The sequence below is a fragment of the Aquarana catesbeiana genome, linkage group LG03 (assembly GCF_042186555.1).
Source record: "Aquarana catesbeiana isolate 2022-GZ linkage group LG03, ASM4218655v1, whole genome shotgun sequence".
In the NCBI taxonomy this organism is placed as follows: domain Eukaryota; kingdom Metazoa; phylum Chordata; class Amphibia; order Anura; family Ranidae; genus Aquarana; species Aquarana catesbeiana.
The window spans coordinates 146,223,046-146,248,851 of record NC_133326.1 but is presented as its reverse complement, the minus strand read 5'-3'; the positions used below and the strand labels follow the sequence as shown (position 1 = coordinate 146,248,851).

Here is a 25,806-nt window from a genome sequence, read left to right as displayed (position 1 = left end):
ATGTGTTCTCCACCACTCTTCGGGCTCTGGCCAGCCGGTAATTAAAAACCCTCTGTTCCAGGGTGAGGGTCCTCATCGGGAATGGCCGCATCAGGTGGTCCCCCAGCGCAAATGCTTCATCAGCAACGAACACAAATGGGAGACCTTCAACATTGTCCTCTGGAGGTGGCAAGTCCAAGCTGCCATTCTGGAGACGCCTGTAGAACTCCGTCTGGGCAATCACTCCACCATCGGACATCCGGCCATTTTTCCATACGTCCACATACAAGAAGTCGTAATTAGCCGACACCACCGCCAACATCACTATACTATTAAACCCCTTGTAATTATAATAGTACGACCCCGAGTTGGGTGGTGCGACGATGTGGACGTGTTTCCCATCAATTGCCCCTCCGCAGTTAGGAAAGTCCCACCGCTGGGCAAAGTGGGAGGCCACAGTCTGCCATTCCTGTGGCGTGGAAGGAAACTGTTGAGGAAAAAACAATAAACATTACTATTTTTTCACAGAAACATGGCAAGCAGATTATATACAAACATTATGGGGCAACCTCCAGATAGCATTTAATAAGGGGAATTTAACAAGGCCAAAGTATAAGGTACACCTATCATATTCCCCCTCCCCCCCCTCTCATGGGCCATTTCTAACATTATAGGGTGGGGAGAACTCTTGGACAGGTAACCCTCTTCACTTCATTTTGAGATGAATGCCTAAATACAGGGTATTACTTGGAACAGCCCCTCCTTAGTTACACTATTAGCAGACCACTGGACAGGTAAGAAGTGTCTGAATACAAAGATATAAATACACATTGTACACATTTGAGGACATTTGGACATTCTGCTATTACCTATCAAGATAATAATAGGATACAAAAAACTTTAAACAGTTCCATTGGAAAGTATACAGGCAGGCCCTTGCACTACATGCTTTGGGGAATTCATCCATAAATCTGACCAGTAAAGAGATGGGTATAGTGTGTATGGGTTTGGCAAAGTCAGCAGATAGATGATTGAGGATAGAGAATTGGGATCAGCTGACTTAGCAGTTGGGGGAGGGAGGGTTACCAAAAATTTGTGGACACCACAAAAAAAGCCTCTGGCACTCTGCCTGAATTTAAAGCTAAAATAACATTAACAAACATTTTAGGGGGTGTTTGGGGTAAAGCACTACTATGGAGCTGATAAAATACATTGTTAAGTGACTACATGAGGTGAATATAGGGCAGGAGACACCATGCTGGAGAGGTTATTGAAGGGCAAATATGTATGAAGGACATAAAATAATAATTACATAAAAATCCAGCATGCATGAGGACAAAGGGGACATTCACAGCATATTCCAATCATGGTAATTAGGGAATGAGGAAAGAAATACAAGATATTAGCAAACATTCAATACAATAAAATATGATATAAAAGGATAAAAATCTTACCTTCATATACTCCTTCTGCAGGACCTGGATGATGGCAGAACAGGTCTCTGGGATAATGATCCCCAGAGCCTGGGGGGAGATGCCTGTCGAGAATTTCAAGTCCTGCAGACTTCTCCCTGTGGCCAAATACCGCAAGGTAGCGACCAACCTCTGCTCCGGAGTGATGGCTTGCCTCATGCAGGTATCCTGCCTGCTGATATAGGGGGTCAGCGAAGCCAACAGACGGTGAAACACGGGGTCCGTCATCCTGAGAAAGTTCCTGAAATCATCAGGATTATTCTCACGGATCTCACGGAGCAAAGGCATATGACAGAACTGGTCACGCTGAAGCAACCAATTCTTGGTCCATGAACTCCTCCCCACCCTGTTCATGGACTGGACTTGTGTCAAGGTCAGGACCCCAACACCAAGCCCCCGCACAGCACGAACTCTACGAGGAGTACGCATACGAAACATGGCTAGAAAATGGTCGGCTGCTCAGAACGAAGTAACAGAACGCACTGAAGAATAGCAAGGCCTGTGAAGAGCGACCTGAAAACCAGTAACGAACGAACAAGAATACAGTGACTAAAGTCACGCGGAACTTGCTTGCACGCACTGAAGACCAGATACAAACCCACAAGCACAAACTGAACGGCAGAAAACGATCTGAAAGCCACGAGTCTGAAAAAGCGCAAATCGTCTCTCACCAAACTTTTACTAACACGAGATTAGCAAAAGGAGCCCAAAGGGTGCCACGCTTGGTTCTGAACCGGCCTTTTCTAGTCTCGTCGTACGTGGTGTACGTGACCGCGTGGTTGTCGATCGGAAATTCCGACAACTTTGTGCGACCATGTGTAGGCAAAACAAGTTTGAGCCAACATCCGTCGGAAAAAATCAGAGGATTTTGTTGTCGGAATGTCCGAACAAAGTCCGACCGTGTGTACGGGGCATAAGACCATGCACAATTATATTACCTTATTGGTGAGGTGGAATGCCTTCACTGCTAAATCTACCAAGACTAGAAGATTTCTAATTTGTCAAAAAAGGCAGGACTTTATTCAGCCAAAATAGAGCAAGTATAAAATAAAGCGTCACAAAGCAATACCCATTAACAGCTACCTAGATTCCAAATTTCAAGTTAAATTAACTCAGGATTATCTGACAAGATACACTCACCAGGAGGCAATCTGTGTTGAGTTGGTGTTTGAGTATATGTAACTTTACGAATTTACGAATATCTGGCAATGGGTTAAAGGTTTACACAACAATTCCTATTAAAATATGATGTTTAAAGCCACAACATATTTATTATTGTAGTTATATCACATTCTGTCTTTTTTCATCTTAAGGTCACCTTCAGCCACAGGAATTGTACACACAACTGAAAAAAAACGGGGTACAGTATTTTCCTATGAAATTTCATTTGTACAATTATCGTGCATGTTTTTTCTTTGTTTACTACTGCAGCCTGGTACTTAACTGGCAAAAGAGGAACAGTTGGAGTCTCATTCTGTCTGTTTCTGTGCGTGTACCAACAAAGGATTTCTACACAGTCATAATAGAGATAGACAATGTAAATTTCACCCTCCATCTACCTGAGGGCACCTGGGAAGCATGGATCGCAAGAGACTCTGAGGAGAAATGTTTACGCTTCTGGGAAGTGTAGTTCACTGAAGAGACTCAGCCATTACTACAGGTTTGATGAAAACTAAAAATCCCAGGAGAAGGGTGTTAAATTGGGGGGAGCTGTAGTAGTTTCCATGGGCTGAGAGAGAATGATGCCTCTCTTTCTGCAGGAAGACTAGTACTGAGACAGACTGCAACCCACCTGATAGCAGCAGGAGGGGTTAGTTGACAATTAGTACCTGAGAGTAGTGGAGCTTTAGCAAACATTATTCCGGAGCCCTGGGAGAGAGAGACCCCTTTATCGGGTGGACAGAGAACCTCTGCTTACAAAGGAGCAGCCGCTCTACACTAGAGTTTACTAAACCACGGGATAGATTTGCCAATTAGGAACACTTTATTCTTGTATATATAAACTTTAACCACCTCAATACCAGGCACTTACACCCCCTTCCTGCCCAAGCCAATTTTCAGCTTTTAGCGCTGTCACTGTTTAAATGACAATAGCGCGGTCATGCTACACTGTACCCAAACAGAATTTTGTTCCCACAAATAGAGCTTTCTTTTGGTGGTATTTGATCAACTCTGCATTTTTTTATTTGTTGCTAAACAAATAAAAAAAGACCTAAAATTAATTAAGTTCTCTCCTTCACTGATGGGCACCGATGAGGTGGCACTGATGGGTGGTACTGATATGCAGCACTGATGGGCATTGATAGGCGGCACTGATGGGCACTCATGGGTGGCACTGGTGGGCACTGATGGGCGACAATGGGCACTGAAAGGCTGCACTGATCGGTACTTATAGGTGGCACTGATATGCGGCAATGATAGATGGCACTGGCAGGCATTGGGGGTGGGCACTGATTGGCAGCTGCCTGGGCACTGATTGGCATTTCCCTGGTGGTCTAGGGTGGCATACCTGGTGGTCCAGGGTGGTGACAATCCCTGGTGGTCCTGGCGGCATCCTGGTAATCCTGGGAGGGCATCCGAGGGGGGGCTGCACTGATAAACAATCAGCACAGACCCCCCCATCAGGAGAGCAGCTGATCGGCTCTCCTCTACTCGCATCTCTCAGACGCGAGTGAGGAAAAGCCAATCAATGGCTCTTCCTGTTTACATTGTGATCAGCCGTGATTGGACACGGCTGATCACATGGTAAAGAGCCTCCGTCAGAGGCTCTTTGCCGAGATCGATGTAGCGGTGTGTCTGACTGACAGACCGCACCACCAATCACAGCGATGTGCACCCCCACGGGCGTGTGAGAACGGTCGTTCTGGGAGGCCGTCAAATGACGTCCACCCAGAACAAGAGCCGCACCGCCCAGTTGTCATTTGACGGCCAGCGGGGGGGAAGCGGTTAAATTACACTATCACAAGTGCTCCAGCACAAAGTTTTGGGCCCCAACGAGTTGGCCAGCAGAAGGTCTACTGTGTCCGTGCACTTTTCACTGTGTCTGTGCAGCCACTGAGTTCTAACTGGCATGAATAGAGCTGTCTGCATGGGGTTGCATGAACACCTGTGCATCCCCATGCAGATAAACAGTCCTCACACAGGCATATGCTTAACCACTTCAATACAGAGCACTTTCACCCCTTTCCTGTCCAGTCCAATTTTCAGCTTTCAGCGCTGTCGCATTTTGAATGACAATTGTGCAGTCATGCAACATCGTACCCAAACTAAATTTTTATCATTTTTTTCCCACAAATAGAGCTTTCTTTTGGCGGTATTTGATCACCACTGGGGTTTTTTTCGCTCTAAATAAAAAAAGACCGAAAATTTTGAAAAAAAAAAAAAGTTTTTCTTCGTTTCTGTTGCAAAACTTTCTAAATAAGTAAGTTTTCTCCTTCACTGATGAGGCTTCACTGACGGGCACTGATGATGAGGCACTGATAAGCAGCACTGATGGGAACTGATAGGTGGCACTGATATGCAGCACTGATAGGTGGCACTGGTGGGCACTTATATGCGGCACTGATAGATAGCACTGATAGGCAGCACTGATCAGGAGGCACTGACAGACAGGCACTGATGGGTACAGAGTGCCATCCTAATGGGCACTGATTGGCATCCCTGCTGGGCTCATCTGGTGGTCTCCATTGGGCATCCTCGATGGGTCTGCACCGATAATCAATGTGCTGATTATCAGCACAGACCCCCCCCCCTTGTCAGGAGAGCAGCCGATTGGCTCTCCTCTACTCGCGTCTGTCAGTGTGAGTAGAGGAAAAGCCAATAAACAGCTCTTCCTGTTTACACTGTGATCAGCTGTGATTGGACACGGCTGATCACATGGTAAAGAGCCTACATCATGGGCTCTTTACCAGGATCGGAGATCCGGTGTGTCAGACTGAAACACCACACCACCGATTGCCACGCGCACCCATGGGCATACGTTAGTGGCTCATCCTGGTGGATGTTATATGGCGGGTGGGAAGTAGTTAAAGTAGTACTAAAGGCAAAATCTTTTTTTTTTTTTTGGAATAGAGCTAGGGCGGATTATAACCCAGTCAGATTTCTTTTTTGCCATCTGTGTCCCATTGCAGAGATTTCACTTCACTTCCTGTCCCATAGCCAAACAGGAAGTGAGGGGAAATTCTTGCAAATTAAGGTAATTCCTTGGGGACCCCCAAGTCACCAGAACTTATTTCCCCATTGGAAGATTTCCCCTCTATTACTTTTCTGGGGACATGCCAAAACTTGGGATTTTCTTTTACTTTCACTTTCAATGATAACAGTAAACAGGACAAATAGAGAGGGTGAATCTCCTTAATGGGGGCACGGACTGCAATGCAAACTGACAAGCATTCTAATACCCCTTTACTCTATCCAAAACTAAAAAAAAAGTTTTGCCTTTAGTTATACTTTATGTTAGCCCATGTGAACGAGGCCTTTCTTTAAAAACACCATTTCTCTCTATGCTGTAGGTTTGCAAACATGTTTCTTAAGACAGATATGTGTTTTACAATCTGATATTGCAATCTCTATTAGATCTGCCGACAGCTATATAGTACAAGGGCCTACCTGTTTGGAAACAAATTGAATGGATTGTTTACTGTGTGTAGGCCCTCATTTTGGTAAATCTAAGGCAGATTGTAGAGTTACTGTATAATTAGATTGTAACATGTATAGCAGCATTGGCTGTTTAAATGGACTGTTAAAGTCTAGAAAAACTTGCTAAGCACACTTGCCCATCATGATAAAATTCTTCCCCTCGGTCATTGTAAAGTTTGATTCAAAGTGTACATATAACCTGAACACCACAGAAGACACTGGTCTAAGGCCCTTTTCACATGGATGGACCGATTGGGTCCACCTATCAGTTTTACAGATCTGATCGGACCATCTATTGCCCCCTATGAAGCGGCAAATGTAAAGTGTCCATTATAAATGATTTCATAGGAAGATCAGAACAGGTATTTGTAGAATGGGAGCTTGAGGCTTTGGTGCCAGCTAGGGTATTTAAAATGTTCCATTGAAACATACTACAATAGCCATTTTGTGGAGTGAACCTATACACTATCTCACAAAAGTGAGTACACCCCTCACATTTTGTAAAGTAGTGAGTGTACAGCTTGTATAACAGTGTAAATTTGCTGTCCCCTCAAAATAACTCAACACACAGCCATTAATGTCAAAACCGCTGGCTACAAAAGTGAGTACACCCCTAAGTGAAAATGTCCAAATTGGGCCTAAAGTGTCAATATTTTGTGTGGCCATCATTATTTTCCAGCACTGCCTTAACCCTCTTGGGTATGTAGTTCACCAGAGCTTCATAGGTTGCCATTGGAGTCCTCTTCCACTGACCTTGCACTCCTCCAGCTTCCGTTTGAGGATGCCCCACAGATGCTCAATAGGGTTTAGGTCTGGAGACATGCTTGGCCAATCCATCACCTTTACCCTCAACTTCTTTAGCAAGGCAGTGGTCATCTCAGAGGTCTGTTTGGGTTCGTTTATCATGTTGGAAAATTGCCCTGTCTCCAAAGTGAGGGGATCATGCTCTGCTTCAGTATGTCACAGTACATGTTAGCATTCATGGTTCCCTCAATGTCCTGTATCTCCCCAGTGCCGGCAGCACTCATGCAGCTCCAGAACATGACACACACCATGCTTGACTGTAAGCAAGACACACTTGTCTTTGTACTCCTCACCTGGTTGCCACCACACATGCTTGACACCATCTGAACCAAATAAGTTTATCTTGGTCTCATCAGACCACAGGATATGGTTCCAGTAATCCATGTCCTTGGTCTGCTTGTCTTCAGCAAGCTGTTTGTGGGCTTTCTTGTGCATAATCTTTAGAAGATGCTTTCCTCTGGGACGACAGCCATGCAGACCAATTTGATGCAGTGTGCCGCGTATGGTCTGAGCACTGACAGGCTGAACCCCCACCCCTTCAACCTCTGCAGCAAAGCTGGTAGCACTCATTTGTCTATTTCCCAAAGACAACCTCCTGTCCTGTTAAACCGCTGTATGGTCTTGGCCACTGTGCTGCAGCTCAGTTTCAGGGTCTTGGCAATCTTCTTATAGCCTAGGCTATCTTTATGTAGAGCAACAATTCTTTTTTTTCAGATCCTCAGAGTTCTTTGCCATGAGGTGCCATGCTGAACTTCCAGTGACCAGTATGAGAGAGTGAGAGCGATAACACCAAATTTAACACACCTGCTCCCAATTCACACCTGAGACCCTGTAACACTAACGAGTCACATGACATCGGGGAGCGAAAATGGCTAATTGGGCCCAATTTGGGCATTTTCACTTAGGGGTGTACTCACTTTTGTTGCCAGCGGTTTAGTCATTAATGGCTATGTGTTGAGTTTTTTTGAGGGGACAGCAAATGTACACTGTTATACAAGCCGTACACTCACTACTTTACATTGTAGCAAAGTGTAATTTCTTAAGTGTTGTCACATGAAAAGATATAATAAAATATTTACAAAAATGTGAGGGGTGTACTCACTTTTGTGAGACACTGTATATAGGCGTTTCTTTTTAACATCCATGAAAATGCACTCATTATAAGTTTAGGCTTAGGGCTCTTTCACATGGGCGGACTCCGCAAGCAGATCCACCTGCTCAGTGGGGGATCTGTCGACCTGCCGACCGCCTATCTGCCAAAAACAGACAGATGGGGGATCTATTCCCCATCTGTATGGCGGATCGGATGATAGTCCGTTTCCATCTGACCGCCCATAGAAGAGAACAGGCTGTGTCCCTGTCAGCTCTGCATAAGCAGATCGGACATAGACCTGTCATAATAATAATAATAGTAATAATAATACAGGATTTATATAGCACCTACAGTTTGTGCAGCGCTTTACAATAGATTCTAACATTATTTTCTTCATTGTAAAGTCCACATTTAGAACACCAATTCTGAATGACAAATGTCTAAGCCCTCTTAATTAGTGACTGCAGGCGACTCTATTATAGTGCTTCATTATAAATCACAACTCATCCATTTAGTGTTTTATACTTTTAGGTATAATTATTCCTCTCTTCATTCACTTTCAGGAACATTTGAATTTGTTCAGTTATGCAGGGGCAGATCCAGAGGATGAAGATGTGGTGAGCATTCCCCTCATAAGTGCCATTGTCAGTTTGGCTGTGCTTTTGCTGATCATTGCAGCTGCTTATGGATGCTGGCACCAGAGAAAGGCTCGTAAGAGAGAACAGGTAAACCTTATTTAATAATCCCTTCAGTATTCATTCACAGTTGTTAAGTGGAAATGATAGTGTCTTTGGGTCACTTTTATTTTTTTTTATACTGATTACTTTTATTTATACAAAATCTATATATTACAAGCAAACATTTAATACAAAGCACAAAAGATTCCTCTTAATGCACTGCTGGGGGGTGATGGCTACAAACCACTAGAGGCATACCTACCTCGGAAAAGTCATACAAATGTCTATACCACTGTTTGTGATTAAAATATTTATTTTGAACTCAAAGTCAAAGGATTCCAAGAATGAAAGGGTTAAAATATGGCTAACAAACAATTAATCTTAAACTATGTGCTTGATTATGAACCTCGATCTCACCCAAACCTGGGCAGGCATATCAGGGCTGGTGCTGGGGGCAGCCAAAAGGTGTGTTGGTGCCAGATGTGGCATGGGCATCAACCCAATGGAAACGATGACAGACCACTGGTTGAACCCGTAAGGGTCAGTGATGTAGAGAGGCCCCAAATGGACCAGGCAGAGGACTCCAAAATGCCGGGTGGTGCAGCTAGTGTAGGCGGGCGGCACACTGGATGTGACATCACCAACATGAAGCAATGTCGGACTTACTCACCACAGCGAGGCTTGGGATGGAATGCAGATGCGGTAGTAGAGCAGATGTAAGGCTGTCAGCAGGCTGTAGTCTTGACAACACATTTTAAGCGTCCCTATAACATTTGTCTGTCCCTGTTCAGAAGATTTCACCTCACTTTCTGTCCTTTTGACAAATGGATTTTGAAAATTTTGGGCTGTTGTGGAAACAAGGATTGGTGATAAAGCTTCAGTGGAAACACCTCTTTCCCATGATAACGCTAACAGGAGTGAATTTCCCTTTCCTAGGGGTAGATTTCCTCTAACTTCCTTGTCTCCCTCCATTTTTAAGTAGGAGTTGTTTGTAAGTCGGATGTTTGTAACCTGGGGACCGCCTGTATCTGTTTGATACCTCTGTATAAATTGGAGCTTGAACTACTGTGCTCTGTAAACAACATGAGCAGGTTAGAAGCTAAAAAAACATAACTAAAAGCCTGAAGCTTCCTCTGTTGGCTGAAAGTGGGAATGCAAAATATTTAATAGTTACCTAACTAAAGATATATTTTTAAAAATATGACTTTATAGTCTCGACCATAGTAGGTAAATATAGCAAATATGTATAAAACAACTATATATTCCCTTTAATCTTCGGGGACAAGAGAATGACATAGTAGATATCTAAGAATGTGACCAGCTATAACCTAAACCCATGTCTGTTGTGATGAGTAATATCTAGACGCTCAGTCCAGTGTTTTATGAAAGCTCGGTCATTTTAAAGCAAATCTCACTCCTACTAGCCCAAGTTAAAGAGGAGCTTGAGTCTCCCCTCACAAATACTATAGCTGCTGGCTTTCAATATAAAGGACACTTACCTGCCCCTGTATACAGCGCTGTCCTCACCCAAGCCAATTCCTCAATCAACTTCGGTTCCAGGTGCCTGCATCTTAAATAAGGGAAACCGCCACTGAAGCCCTGCAGCTTCGCAACCAGCTTCCAACTGCGCGAGACGCGCTGCGCTTTGTGAATGGTCCCACAGTCTTCTGGGACCTGTGATGTATCCCAGAAGGCTGCGGGGGAAGAAGGGGGGTCGAACTTCTACTCTTATCGATGCAACGATCTGATTGGAAGTGAGGAACTGGGTACCTGTCAAAATCAGTTACCCGCTCCCCCAACCAAAAAAAATAAAATGCCAAATGTAAGGGCTTTTGTACACTTGCTTCAAAACATGGCTTCCGACATGCTTTTTTAAAACTCTCTGAATGCCAGTCAACGCCCCGTCACTAAATAAAATGGTTAGCTTACAGTCCTGCTTACAAGTTGCTTTTGCTTTGGCTTTGCTTCAAAAATTATACCCTATGTCACTTTAGTGGTGCTTTAAAGCCCCTATAGAGGTCTGTGACAAAGCTCACGTGCACCTGCAGTTTGAGAGGCTTTAATTCAGCTTTAGCTTCACTTTGTTTTGGGGGAAATTGCAGGTATAAGATATCAACACACACACAAGGCATCTGCCAAGCTTCATTAATGCTTCAAAAAAGCACCACAGAGGCATCATCGAAGCACCACCAAAGCATCATTGAAGCATCACCCAAGCAACGCAGAAGCTTTAAAAACACATCAAAAAGTATGTTGAAGCTATAGGTGCTTTAATATGTGTTGAAGTCAAAGTAAGTGTAAATGAGCCTTAAGGAGTAAAGGAGGAGGCAAAAGAGTGGAGCTTCCTCTTTTGGGTGAAGTTGCGCTCATTACTAAACATAGATTTAAAAATTCTTACAAAAATACTGTCTGCCAGAGTAATTAAGGGTATTTTTGCCCTAGTAAAATTAGGTACATATCTAGTTTAAAGGCATAGAAAAGGTGCTTGATTAATTTGATTGGAGCAATATGATCCAAATGATCAGGAAATGTAAGAAAATATTTAATTGCAAACTCGTTGTAATTAAAAGAGGTACAAGACAAAGGTGCCCCCTGTCACCATCCTTGCTTTCACTGTTAATGGAGCAGATCGCAGAGTCCCTTTGCAGTACCCATCATGTTAAGGTTTACCAGTGGAGAAATGAGATGAACTTCTTGCCATATATGGTGGATAACCGCATCCCTTTTCTGCAAGGTCCTGGTCCTTTCCTCTGCACAGCTGTACAAATTTTAAATAGCTTCTGTATTTACTCCTACATGTGGAAAATCCCAAATCATTCCATTGGACCCCAGTTCAGATATATATTTGTCCCTTCAGTGGGTCAGCGCTATTAAAATCCAAAAATGTCTTGTGTGTGCAGATGTGCCACATGACTTTGCAGTGGCCTGAAGCCCTGTGGCACATCTGTGTCCATATAGAATCCAGGGGATTGGTGGCACAAATGTGATTCTCACCTAACACAAAAACTATATGCAGTTAGGAAATAAATAAATAATATCCTAATGTGACAGAGGGAGGGGAGAGAAGGCAAGAGGAAATAAGTGTTTTATTATCGTGAAAGTCTGCATTAATGTGACCAGATAAGATCAGTATAAAACAAGCATAAAACACACGCTCTGGAGCCTCCAAATAGAGAGTGGAGCAGTAAAGCATGGAGTCCGGAGTTAGGCTTTAACCGTTTCACTGCACAGACTCCCAGCTGCCATAGCAGTAAAATAAATGTTAGTGTATTTTTTATTGAAAATATAGATTGCATAAATAATGTTGCAATTATCAAGTGACCTACCAAGTAGGATTTAAAAGTACAGGTGCCTCCAGTTTATTCTGTTTTGGAGGTTTTAAGTAATCATTAGGTCTATAATGTGTACATTAACATGTGTGCAAAAAAACTGAAAAAAAGGCTGCAGGAAGGAAATTGTCAAATTCTTGGACATCAAGTTTTCCATATCAGTTCTGGACTGTGGCCCCTAAATCTGTCTGCACTACTTGTAATGGCCAAAACAATAAACTGCATGACTCTACCCCTATAGGGAAAAATAATTTAATAAAAGACTATTTGACACTCTTCTCTTTTCTTTCTTTCTGGCGACAATCTCTTCTCCTATTATCTGTATGTACATTTTTTTGTGGTCACTTGGTACTACTGAATGTGGAAACTTTTTTGTACCTTTAATTCACTATTACTTGATCCTTTATGCAACAGCATATTAATCCTCGGGTGTGCACCCCTAAAGGAATTACTCTAGATTTTTTTTTCATATGGCTGTTATGTGTCATAACTGTACTCAAATTCCAAGTGCCTGCTCTGTTATTTTGTTATCTTTGCCTTTGCTAGGGAAGCCTGTTTATTTGAAACCTTATTAAAAAGTTCGAAACAGAACAAAAAAAAAAAAAAAAAAAAAAAAAAAAAACACGACACTATTACCACTTCTCTTGTATATCTTCAAAAGCTCCCCAATTTGGATCCCTCAAAAGTAACTATCACTAATAATAAACATACATCCAGCTTACTATGTAGCAGTTCCAACTTTAGACTCAAATTTAAAGCCCTAGAACAGTGATTTTTTTTGTTTTTGGGGAGATATTTGTTCATTTTTTTTTAGCAGTGACCAAGGGATAATAGGGTTGGGAAATGTCCCCTTTCTATCTCCACTTTATCCTACTGTGTCCAAAAATAAAATGTAAACATTGGGGTAGAGCTGGGCTTTTAAAGAGAGCAATGTGCAAAAATGCACTAAACAGTGGCAGACGATCAACAATTGCCTTCCATTCTTCATAGCTCAAAACAGGTTAAAGGATTACATCTTAGGCTAGGTTTCCACTATTGCGACCCCAAAGTCATGTGATTTACAGTGCGACTTTGCAATGCAATTTTTGATGCGCTGTCATGCGACTGGTGAGAATCATGGGAGTAACAAGCTGCACCGAAGTCGGAACAAAGTAGTACAAAAACCTTTTTTGGAGTCGCTGCAACTCGAGTCGCACCAATTAGAACAGGGATCATTGAAATACATGGATTTTGACTTAGTTTGCATTTGATTTTTACTTGTTTTATTGTATGTGATGTACTTGTGCAGGACAAGTACATTTTCACTGGAGATCCTTAAAATGTATTTCCTTTTTTGCAGCCGAATTGTGATATCACCTACTTTATATTTGTAACAAGTCCCTATTCACATAGCTTAAACAAAATATTTAAAAATTGCAGCTTACATTTTTTAGAATCTCTATTCTGCAAGGAAGAATCGTACAGTGTTCTCTTTGATTATGCGGGGGCTTAGCGTCTGTGTTTGCCATAATTAACCCTGCCTGTACTATGCAGGCAATTGTAACTAGGTTTGAACAGTGTCTGTTAAAGGTTAAAGGTTTAGGGGCTGGGCTTCTTGCATTGCATGTTAATGAAGACAGACTTGGGACAGACTCGCTGTGACATTGTTCAAAAAAAACCTTGGAGTCAGCCATGACACCACATCCTGAGAAACCCCCAAAAGGTAAGTTTTTTTTTTTTTTTCTTGTGCATGCTGTGTAAATGGGAACACAAAACAAACATATAGTGAAGTTTTCTCAAATTTGACTCCAAAAGTGGAAATACAGTTTAAGCTGTCATTATCCCTACAGCCTGTGCTGAGCAAGAAACTGCTCCCAGGAGCCACTGGAGGGAGCTCTGAATAAGATAGTAGACAGCTAATTTAGTGGTCTTTTTCCTGTCGTGTCTTGCCTTTTATATTTATGTAGCACCCTCTACCAGAAGGTACGTGCTAGTAAGGGTTATTTTACTAGGTTATTTCAGCAGTGGGAAATTTAGGCAGGTCTATGCTGCAAGCTAGGCCTGTCTGTTTTGATCTGGGGGCTGGGAGTGGTCAGAGTAGCTGTGGGTGTCACCACCTGTGCTCTGGCTCAGAGAAGAGACTGTGGGGATCTGTGTCAAATCAGTGTGGCCGGGTGGCACTTGGTTTGCAAGTTGGGCTGGCTGGGAACAGTAGTCCATTTCCTAGAAGATAGACTTTTAACTTACTAGGCCTCTGGAGAGAGGTTCTGCAGGCTTCAGGCCTAGTAGCAGCGAGTCACCAGAGCCAGTAGAGGGGCTTATTTAGAGTGAGCTCATACTACCCAATAGAAGAGGATATGTCATATTTCAATTAGCAACTACAAGTTTGTGCAGGAGGAATCAAGTCTGTACAGGAGGAAGCATGTTTGGGCAGGAGGTGAAGAGATCTAAGACCATTGCTTTTACACGGTCAAAAGTGATGTTTCTGTCCCTCACGCGGTGACGGATGGAGAACTCTTAGGAACAATAGTCTGCATGGAAATGCAGAGGGAGTAACAGTCTGCATGGAGATGCAGGGAGCAACAGTCTGCAGGGAGCTGCAGGAGAAGATTTATACCTAGTCAAACATGCACATTCAATCTTCAGGCTCTAACTTTGTTCAAAGTGTATTGAATTCTTTAAATATGATGGCAATGATTAATTCCATGGGCATCCCATATCCCTATCCAAGTTGTACCCCCAATAAAACAACAAAAACAAAGCTTGAAAAAGACTGTTCATTGTCTCTGGAAAGGATGCATGAAGTCTGACAGTGGCGTGATTTGGCGGATTGTTTGTCAGTAGTGCTAACACCATGGCTACACATCAATGTAAATCCTTTACTCAAGTGCTGCGAAAGAGACAGTGAGGGTGATCTAAGCCTCGTACACACTAATAGTTTTTTCTTCGCTCAACCCGCCATGTTGAACGAAAAAAACCTGTCAGCTCTGGTCAGAGCTGTTGTACTAACAATTGAACATTAGTATAGCAATCTCCCCTGCTGAGCTGTTGTGTTCTGACAGGGGGACATTGACTGAGAGCGCTGACCGGGAGACGGTTGGCCGCTGGTTTTCCAGCATGCTCGACTGGCTTCTGTCGAAGTGGTTGACATTCACACGGGCCGAATGTTGGCTGTTTGTTTTTTAACTTGCCAATGCCTTCTGACATTTGCCCCGTGTGTACGGGGTTTTACTAAAGGAGGAGAGAATCTTCACTTTGAATACCCAATCATGGTCAGATGAATGATGTAAGTAAACACGATTTTGCTTTTCACATGATTGGATTATTCAAGTAAATATTTATACAATTTATGACATGAAGATTCTGAACTCCTTTAGTAAATCAGCCCAAAAATGTATTCACTTAATATAAAATGTGCTGGCCACAGGATTACATATTACTTTTACTTTTTCTAGAGACTCACTGAAGAGCTCCAGACCATGGAAAATGGTTACCATGATAACCCAACCCTGGAAGTCATGGAGACTTCTCCAGAGATGCAAGAGAAGAAGGGTGGCCCTAATGGAGAACTTGGGGACAGCTGGATTGTTCCACTGGACAATCTAACAAGAGAGGATTTAGAAGAAGAAGAGGACACACATTTATAAAGCAAATGAAAAGCAATTAGACTGAATGGGAAACCCAGCGTAAAGTGCATTATATGACTGGTCATCAAGCTAAGATGGACTGCAGCCAACACATATAATGGAGTGCCAGACCTGTCAAGAAATGGCAGTTCCTGCCTCCAGTGACATCCCATACACAAACATAATACCAAAGGTATCTTAAGAAGTGACCACAGGAAATAAGGTATATACAGTAAAGAATTTATAGTATGTAACTGCTTGGAAGTGTCTGGCCTTTAAAAAAATGAACTCATTATGATTAGCTGACAGCAGAATTTTTTTTGGCAATTCTGAAACATTTGTTATATAATTACAAGGAATTTTATTGTGCCCAAAATTCTATTTTGTATCATAGAACTAAAAGCTTCACAGGTATCAAACCTTGTAATGAGATGAAAACAAAGTCCTGTCTATATAACCATGTGTCCTTGGCCATGGTAATGGCACCATCACACCATGCACTAACCAATAGCAAATGCACCAACAACACTGTTGGTTAAATCAGTGTACTGGCTAAGCAGTTACTGCCATCACCTTTGCCAAGTAAATGTGTTACTGACTACTGTACGTGTTTCACTGTTTCCCTGTGCAAATACAGTTTTCATAGACTTATTAACTGAAAACAATATTTAACTCCAATTGAAAATGTTCAGGTTTCATTAGGACACTCTATACTATTCTGTTTTCAACAGGAAAATTACCTGTATTGTATATATGTCTGTGTATATATATAGAGAGAGAGAGAGAAAGAAAGAGAGCAATATGGATGCAGATTTTCATCCCCACTTGAAGTGTATAAACCCTTACCATCAACAGCAAAGAATCAGCTTAGTGCCATTTTAGAGTAAAGCAATAACTTAGAAAGTGGCAGAAATCATCAGATAAAAAAACATTACATTTTAGCGTTTCACTTCATAGTATGTCAATAACGTATCTAAGATGTAAGTTTTATTTCTATCTATATATATATATATATATATATATATATATATATATATATTTACACATATATATATATACACACACACACACACACACATAGGGGGTTATTTACTAAAGGCAGATCCACTTTGCACTGCAAGTGCACTTGAAAGTACAGTCGCTGTAGATCTGAGGGGGACATGCAAGGAAAATAAAAAGCAGCATTTTAGCTTGCACATGATTGGAGGTTAAAATCAGCAGAGCTTCCCCTCATTTCAGATCTTCCCCTTAGATTTAGAGCGGCTGCACCTCCAAGTGCACTTGTAGTGCAAAGTGGATTTGCCTTTCGTAAATAACCCCCATAGTGTTCACTGGTCATTAATATTCCTTAAGTGATTACCTACTAAAGAAATTAAATGGCCTGTTTTATCCCCTTATCTTACTTTATTTTAGCTGTAATAACCAGTATATTTATAAAGATAATAGGGCCCACTCATAGAGGTTAGAAAGCAAGGATTCTGAAGACCCTTAAACTGGCACCCTGCCAAAGCTCTTTGATGTATTTTGGCACGTTCTAAAATGCAAGAGATAACTTTTTATCAGTGCATTGGGGGTTTTGCTTGCATCATTTTCTTCTACTAATGCACATATTCTAATGCATTTAGCTCAATGGTTCCCTTCCAAGACACAAAAATCCATAAAAAAAAAAAGAAGTAAAAAAAAAAATCACAAATGTGCACACATGCTGTGCCCAGGCTCTAAAACGGTATGTATCTTTTGATCTTTAGGAATGCCTTCTATGAATTAAAAGTCATTAAATGATGTAAGAAATACCTGTACATTGTCATACAGCAGAGACAGGAAGGGACATTAAGGCCCCTTTCACACTGGGGCGGTTTGCAGGCGTTATTGCGCTAAAAATAGCGCCTGCAAACCGCCCCTAAACAGCCTCCGCTGTTTGTTCAGTGTGAAAGCCCGAGGGCTTTCACACTGAAGTGGTGCGTTGGCAGGAGAAGAAAAAATCTCCTGTCAGCCGCATCTTTGGAGCGGTGTATTCACCACTCCTAAACCGCTCCTGCCCATTGAAATCAATGGGACAGCGCGGCTATACCGCGGTAATACCGCGGCTATAGCCACGCTATACGAGGGATTTTAACCCTTTTTCGGCCGCCAGCGGGGGGTTAAAACCGCACCGCTAGCGGCCTAATACCGCGGTAAAACAGAGCTAAAAATAGTGCTGTTTTACCGCCGACGCCCCCTACCGCCCCAGTGTGAAAGGGGCCTTATAAACCATAAAAACCCCACCACCATCTCCAAAGGTAACATAAACCCAAAAAGCGGTATCCACACTAGACACAATCATGCACTTGACTGGCACAATTGTACACCATACTTCAATTTGTGTATCTTTTAACTACTCTCTTATGTTGATGGGATAAGCACACTCATTTTTAGTGTGTCTCTGTGTTCATGCTGTTTATTTTATTTTTATTTTTTTATTGCATGTATATACCTGTGATGCTTCCTTGTGAAGATCATTGCTATGGGTCCTGCTCAGTGCCAAATTTCAAAAAAGAAACAGGCCTGTCAAGGGTAGTAGAAATTAGTTCAATCCAATCCAGGATAAAAGTCAGTTGTGTTTGTTTCATAAACCAAACGTGCTTTATTTTCATACTTTTGCCTTGCAAAAATTCTGCCCAAACAATAATATGGCAGACTTATGCAAACTGGAAAAAGATGTTGCACTGTTGTGTATAGTAACAAGTCGTTTTTTCTAGTGAGGTAAAAGGAAGCCTAGCACAGTCAGTAGCCAGGGGCAATAGCTGGTCCTGTGGAATATCACCTTGCCACATAGTGGATAGGGAAGACGCATTAAATTAAAAGCTACATGGGCAATATACTCTCAAGTCCATTTTACTAGGTACACCTTGCTAGTACCGGGTTGGACCTCCTTTTACCTTAAGAACTGCCTTAATTCTTCATGGTATAGATTCAGCAAGGTGTTGGAAACATTCCTCAGATATTTTGGTCCATATTGACATGATAGCATCACATAGTTGCTGCAGATTTGTAGGTTGCACATCCATGATGCGAATCTCACATTCCACAACATCCCAAAGGTGCTCTATTGGATTGAGATCTGGTGACTGTGGAGGCCATGAGAATACAGTGAACTCATTGTCATGTTCAAGAAACCCGTTTGAGATGATTTGAGCTTTGTGACATGGTGCATTATCCTGCTGGAAGTAGCCATCAGAAGATGAGTACACTGTAGTCATAAAGGGATGGACATGGTCAGCAACAATCCTCAGGTAGGCCGTGGCGATTAAATGATGCTCAATTGGTACTAAGGGGCCCAAAGTGAGCCAAGAAAATATCCCCCATGCCATTACACCACCACCACCAGCCTGAACCGTTGATACAAGGCAGGATGATGGATCCATGGTTTCCTGTTGTTTATGCCAAATTCTGACCCTACCATCATAATTTTGCAGCTGAAATCGAGACTCATCAGACCAGGCAACATTTTTCCAATCTTCTATTGTCCAATTTTGGTGAGCCTGTGTGAATTATAGCCTCAGTTACCTGTTCTTAGCTGACAGGAGTGGCACCCAGTGTGGTCTTCTGCTGTAGCCCATCTGCTTCAAGGTGTGGTGCATTCAGAGATGATATTCTGCATATCTTGGTTGTAATGAGTCTTTTTTTGAGTTACTGTCTCCTTTCTATCATCTTGAACCGGTTTGCTCATTCTCCTCTGACATCAATATGGCATTTTCGTTCATACAACTGCTGCTCACTGGATATTTTTTCTTTTTCAGACCATTCTCTGTAAACCCTAGAGATGGTTGTGCATGAAAATCCCAGTAATCAGCAGTTTTTGAAATACTCAGACCAGCCTGGCTGTGACCAACCACCATGCCATGTTCAAAGTCACCTTAATCCCCTTTCTGCCCCATTTTGATGCTCGGTGTGAACTTCAGCAAGTCATCTTCACCATGTCTGAATGCCTAAATGCATTGAGTTGCTGCCATGTGTTTGGCTAATTAGCAGTTTGTGTTACCATGCAATTAAACAGGTGTATGTAATAAAGTGGCCAGTGAGCGTGTGTATATATTATTAAAAAATATTAAAGCCCAACTCCAACATATTAGCAACCCACCCCTCTCTATCTACCCACTGGGATGAAGAAAATATATATCCAAAAGCCCAAATTACTTAACTGAAGCCCAACTCACATGATGATCCATTCTCTCTTCTGTTTGCTTCTTGGGGTCCTTCTTTGGGTGTCCACATCACTGTCTGCTTAACATGTATACCTCCTATTGGGGGAAGCATCAATTCAGTGGTCAGGTCCTCTCTCAAAGATCTCAGAGGCAGGAGAACTCATGGAGGTGGTGAGGTGACCAATACCCAAGAAGGTAACAAGCAAGGAAAAAATGTCTGTTTCCCAGGGCAGTAAATTAGCTTTGCTCATAGAGGAAACTGTGACTTTGATCTATTACACAGCAAGACGATTTAGGAAGAGGTGCTTATAAGTTGGGGACTAAGGCAGTTGATGCATAATGCACTATTTAAATTTTATTCTCCTGGAATTTGGCCTATTGAGTCTATTGAGAAACAGAGGAATTTAGACTTTTTGGTTATAATGCTGCCTACAGGAGAAATGGACACTGACAACAACAAAAATGTTGCCCAGCATAGAATAACCCCACCCACAAACATCATGCCTTAGTTTTGTGAAAATAAACACAGAGGGAAGGGACCCGTGTCCTTCAATGAATTTTTTTTTACGGTAAGTGAAAAAAAATTTTCTCGCCCTTTGAGGAACAGATACATTTTTAGACTCTTGGGACATCCAAAAGCAGCCCATAAGAGGGGGGTGGGGCAACATAGCATTAAAGGCAGACCCAAGAAAAAAACAACAGAATACTGGGGACTGCTTGCAGCTCTAAGAGCCACCTGTAGGACGTAACACCTAAAGCTAGCATTAGATGAAATTGGAATATGTGCCTGGTAGAACTGCAAAAAAAGCAGAAACACTTACAGATCTTGTAAAGTGCTCCTTGACAGGAAAGGGTGGAACCCAATCCTTAAGACCATAAATATGGATGTTGGTGTGCTTGAGTCACCTAGAGATTTTGGAAAGAGAAGCTGGTGTACCCTTATGGGATACAGAAGGTACAGTTGGGATCAGTCTTCCTGAAGAAGCAGTGGTTGAGAGACAGACTCTCAAAGCTAAAAACACATTCAAAGGAGGGAATTTTCCTTATGGAGAACTGCGGCCAGAGGGATGTGTGAACAATCTCCTGGTTGAGGTGAAAGCCAGAACTACCATAGACAAGAAAGAAGTACCTGGCCTCAACACCATTTTGTCCCTATGCAAAACCAGAAAGAGTTCCTTGCAGGTAAGGGTTGCCAATTCAGCCCATTTTCTCACAGAAATGATGGCTAAAAGAAACACCACCTTGTTGGTGAAAGTAGAGATAGAAATGTCTCTAGTGGGTAATCTTTGTAGTTTAAAGAAAAACTGACTCAGATTTCATGGGGTCACAGGGGAATGAACAGGAGGAGCTACAATGAAGATTCCGTGTACAAAGGTATAAATCAAGGAGTGAACCAACAGTCTCTGAAACAGGATAGATAAAGCAAAATCCTGACCCTGGAATGTGCTAAGTGCCAAACCCTGATCCAGGCCCCACTGCAGAAATTAGATGCTTTATTCCAAAGAGAAACCCCTAGGGTTGAAGCCCTGAAACTCACACCAAGTGAAGTATGCATTCTGTGTCCGATATCTGTCCATACAGGAAGTATTCTTTCATCTGTCATAGGAAACACAGCTTGAGAAATACACTAACTAAAGAAAAAAAAAAAAAGGCTTCCCTTGTGAAGCCATTAAAGCCAGCATCTGTGAAATAGGATGGCAAATCTGTCCTTGGGACAGAAGATCCTGACAATCTTACAATGCCCACAGAGCATCTGCCAGGAGTCTTACCAGGTCAGCGTACCACATCTACCTGGCAAGCTTAAAACTGCATCATGAGGTGCAACTGAGAAGAAGGAAGAGAATAGAAAAATATAAACTAACCATTTTCCTTGTATAGCTCAAGCAAAAATGAAGAGGAAGGTTCCCCATGTGACCAACTTGCAAAATGCATAAAGTAACAGAAAGAAAAGGAGAATTTTAATTTCCACAAAATGGCCAGTCAGTTACAGTAAATGCCACATATGTAGCACCACACAGCAAGAAACTCAGTGCAGCATAAGCTTGGTAATCACTGGCAACCGTGAGTTGCAGAAACTGGGACAGGAAAACTCCCCCAGCTTTGGACTGATAAATTCATAAGAAATCCCCAGACATATTGGCTTAACCTAAATAGCAGAGCCTTGTGTGAACTGAAACATGGACAAGTAGTTACTGCCAACTAAAGGTCTGTTGCTGGGAGAACACCACTATGGATAAAGAACTAGCAATCTGTGCTGACTGAGCAGTTGTTTGGGATTTCCATATCCAGGCCAAATTAACTGTAGCTGACTGGAGAATCTCTCAAAAATCCAGGGCTGTCAAGGAAAGAACACCAGCATAAACTAGAAAAACCTGCACTCAGAGGCTGACTGGAGAGATTTACAGAATTTAACATATCCAGCATAAATCTGCCAGCAGCTGTTGATAGTAGAAAATCTTCCAATAAGACAGAACAGCAGAGCTAAAAAAAACATGACCACTCCCCTGAGGATACTAGCATAAAACTGAGCCATGATGGTTGGGAACAGGGTTACTCTGTGTTGGCCAAATTTGTTTTTGGTTGTTTCAAGTGTCCATTACTTCTGTAGGCGGCAGTATACCCTAACTGTGTAATAATGTCCGTGTAATAATGTCCCTCAATGGACAAGAACAGAAAATGGATTCCTATTTTGTAAAACTACATAATTAGCATGCTGTATTGAATAATCTCACATGATTGCACAATGCTCAAATTGTCTGCTGTTACAGGCTCCTTGGGTAGCTTTAGGAGTCATTTTTTTAATCTGCTTTGTGACTGTTCGGCACCCTTAGCAATTAATTCTTTAGCAATTTTAGTAGTGTGAGCTACTAAAAAATAAAATAAGGTTAAGTTCTAGCTGTAAAAGAATGGGGAATCTCTTACAACAGCAAATGTGGAACCCAGAAATATCTTACCTAAGATTTGTTTTTTTCCCGAGTCAGGGAAAACCTGCACTGCACTACAGCTTTCCCTATAACTTTTCATGCAAGGGCCTCAACGTTTGCATATTATTAAGTGCATTGAGCATCAATATATCTCAATGGTCAGGTTCAAATGTTAAGTTAATATAAAAGCTGTGAAAAGTGGGGGAGGGGTTTAGTAGAAGAGGTCAAATTGTTATATTTTTCTTGTAAAACTCCTTAAACCGAATAGTCCAAGGTTTATTTTTTGCATTCTACTAGCCAAAATGTATGATCAGCTGCTTGCAGAATAAATAACACTTTGCACTAACTGTGTTGCTCATAAATAAAGGTTGACAAAAAGGGAATCATCCAACCAACCCTTTACCTGTGGATTTTTTTTTTAGAAATGTTTGCTTGTCAATTACTGATGTTTTTGTATTGAGAACAGGGGTCTGTTACACACTGGAACTGATTGAACTGGATTGTTATACTAGTTTCCTACAAAAGTATATTTTGAAAACTATGTAAGCAAATATTAAAACATTTGATCTACATTGCTTATGTGTTTCTATACATAAAATTGACACATGCTGAAACTGTTATTTTAGGTTTTTGACTACAAAACAAACACGTGCCAGCATTTCTTGGTTACATGAAACTAAGGATAATTATATGAATACCTAAATTGTTTTAACATTGTAGTGCTCTTTTTGGAGGTTATGAGAAATGGCCCTCCCCAAACAGGATATTGCATTAAACCTGAAGGAAAAGAGGAGAACCAGAACCTTCACTATGTGGAAGAGTTGGTTTGATAGGTTAGCAGTGCATCCACCCAGGACAAGGGCCTCTGTAAACAGAGGGGATTCTCTTCCTGGGAAAATTAATCATTGATCTAAGCAAAGTAATTGGGCGCAGGACTACTCCAACCAGCATATAATAATTAATAACCATAACATATAGATGCACACCAGTATAGAAATAATGCAAGCTTTATATAGGAGGAGATTAATACCAGTACATACATCCAATGTACAAGCAGGTATTATCAGCGAAGGGCCCAATAGGAGTACTGCTGGAATTGTGCACATGTACCCGGGTAAAGATACAGTATTTATTAACAGAGATATCTCTAGTTGAATGTTAAGCATTAACAAAAAGAAGGGGGGCTTAATGAGCTACACCTCTGTACAAATGTGTGGGGGGAAATTACTTCCAGTTAAACCCACAGCTGGGACACCTGTCTATGTTCAATTAAGAACTATTAACTCCTCTACACTATAAGCAGCATATAATAAAAGTTTTTCCTCCAGAATGATGCAGCATCTGTCTTTGTGTCGGAGACCTGAAGACAAGATCACCAGTCACGGGGGTATCCTCCAACTATACGACCAGCCTGGAATGGGACTTCTCACCAGCAAGAATTGTGGTGTGGTATTGGACCTCAGAGTCAGCTTATCTACCTTGCACTTTAGCCCCTCCCTACTAGTTTTTAATAGTATCTTCTCAGTCTGGATGAAAATACAACAGCAGCAACTCCAAAGACAGGACATGTGCCTCAGTTCTCAGTCTATATCCTGGAAAATCCCCTTTATAAAGATATCAAAGTCCCCCAATCTGTGGTTTCTGACTATCAGGGACAGAAAGTGATGAACACAAATAACTATGAAAGTAAGAAGCACATCCACTTACAGACAGTAGAAGCAGCAGATCCCAACAACATATATCCATCTCAAACAAAACACCAAAAATAGAAGTTTTTTACTTACTGTACATTTTTGTCCTATGGATTAATTAGGAGACGACTGTTTTTGAAAGAATAAGATTAATATTCAAGGTGAGTAGAAGAGTTGGACAGGGGGAGCAACATAAGTCAACCTCATACCTTCATCCACACTATGTCGAAAAAATTATAGAATTCTGCTAACAGAAAAAGGAGCAAGAATGTGCCCATAAAAACTAGCAGGTTTTACACTTTCAAAGTTCAAAAGTAAATCATACAGGAGGTAGACTTGCAAGCTTTTAACATGGTAAGAATAGGTTTGCAAGAAGCCCATGTCTCTTAACACTTGTGTTTCAACATCCATGCTGTTAAACCCAGCAACTAAGAAGCAGGGTAAAGACTGGTCCTTAATACAACAGATCTGGTCATTCTGGTAGTAGTCGTATAACGTCTGCGAGTAGATAAACTGGAGTCACATACCAAACCCTTTAACCTAATACAGAGTCGCAAGGAACACTGGAATGCCTTCCAATTGAATCCTGCACAGTTGTGTGTGGATAGAAGCCTCACCAGTGAATGTGCATAAATCAGGCTGTACCTGCAGAGCAACCAGTACATTTGTAGCATCGGCAAGCTACTACATCTATCCAAGTTTGTCTAATATGGCATTCAGACAACATGTCAACAGATAAAAATCCAATGCCCCCCCATTGGGCACAGATCAAATCTATGGATACATCTCTGGGTGAAGAGACCAATCCTCTGGATATCAACTTTGACAGCTAAAATATGCTGCCTAATAATTGTCTACTCCTTGGATGTAGATTGTGGGGAGAGCCAGAACACATTTTTTTGCCCTATGTAGAATATGGCGAGCTTCTAGTGTTGTTGCCATACTCTTTGTGCTTCCCTGGTGACTTAGCTATGCCAATATCCTGGCATGCTTAGGCTGAACTCAGGCTTCCAGGTGATCCATCCAATGAATTAGAGTCAATTTATTGGCCCTGAGCTCTTATACATTTTTAGTAGTAATAGTAGAGCTTTTTTTTGGACTATTTAGTTGATTGTCACCACAATTTTCCAGTGGGGAGGAGGGTGTTTTGCTTTGTGTCTTTTAAGGTTCTTTGTAGTAAAAGCAAGTAAGCAATAAAACCTCTGTAGTGTAGTAGTGTGCTTTACTAAACAAAATGATGTACATACAAACTATTTACAATGATAGGGGAATGCAATACAAGACTGACAGCTATACATACAACACGTATTCACATGCTACCTCGAATGAGCATGAAAAATAGTCTGTGTACAATAGGTTATAGTGGCTTTGTGATCTCTGAAGGCAACCAAGACCCCAGGCTCTACTCTA

At 41.7% G+C, this 25,806-nt stretch overlaps 1 protein-coding gene across 1 annotated transcript in view; it reads left to right on the top strand.

The window, feature by feature from the left end:
- PODXL (podocalyxin like) overlaps window positions 1-16,298 on the top strand; it is a 146,052-nt gene extending 129,754 nt beyond the window's left edge. Inside the window, exons 6-8 of the mRNA XM_073619415.1 lie at window positions 2,765-2,811; window positions 8,550-8,711; window positions 15,427-16,298. Coding sequence (XP_073475516.1) covers window positions 2,765-2,811; window positions 8,550-8,711; window positions 15,427-15,618 — 401 coding nt within the window. The 3' untranslated portion in view covers window positions 15,619-16,298. The remainder of the gene's footprint in view (window positions 1-2,764; window positions 2,812-8,549; window positions 8,712-15,426) is intronic.
- Window positions 16,299-25,806: the final 9,508 nt, after the last annotated feature.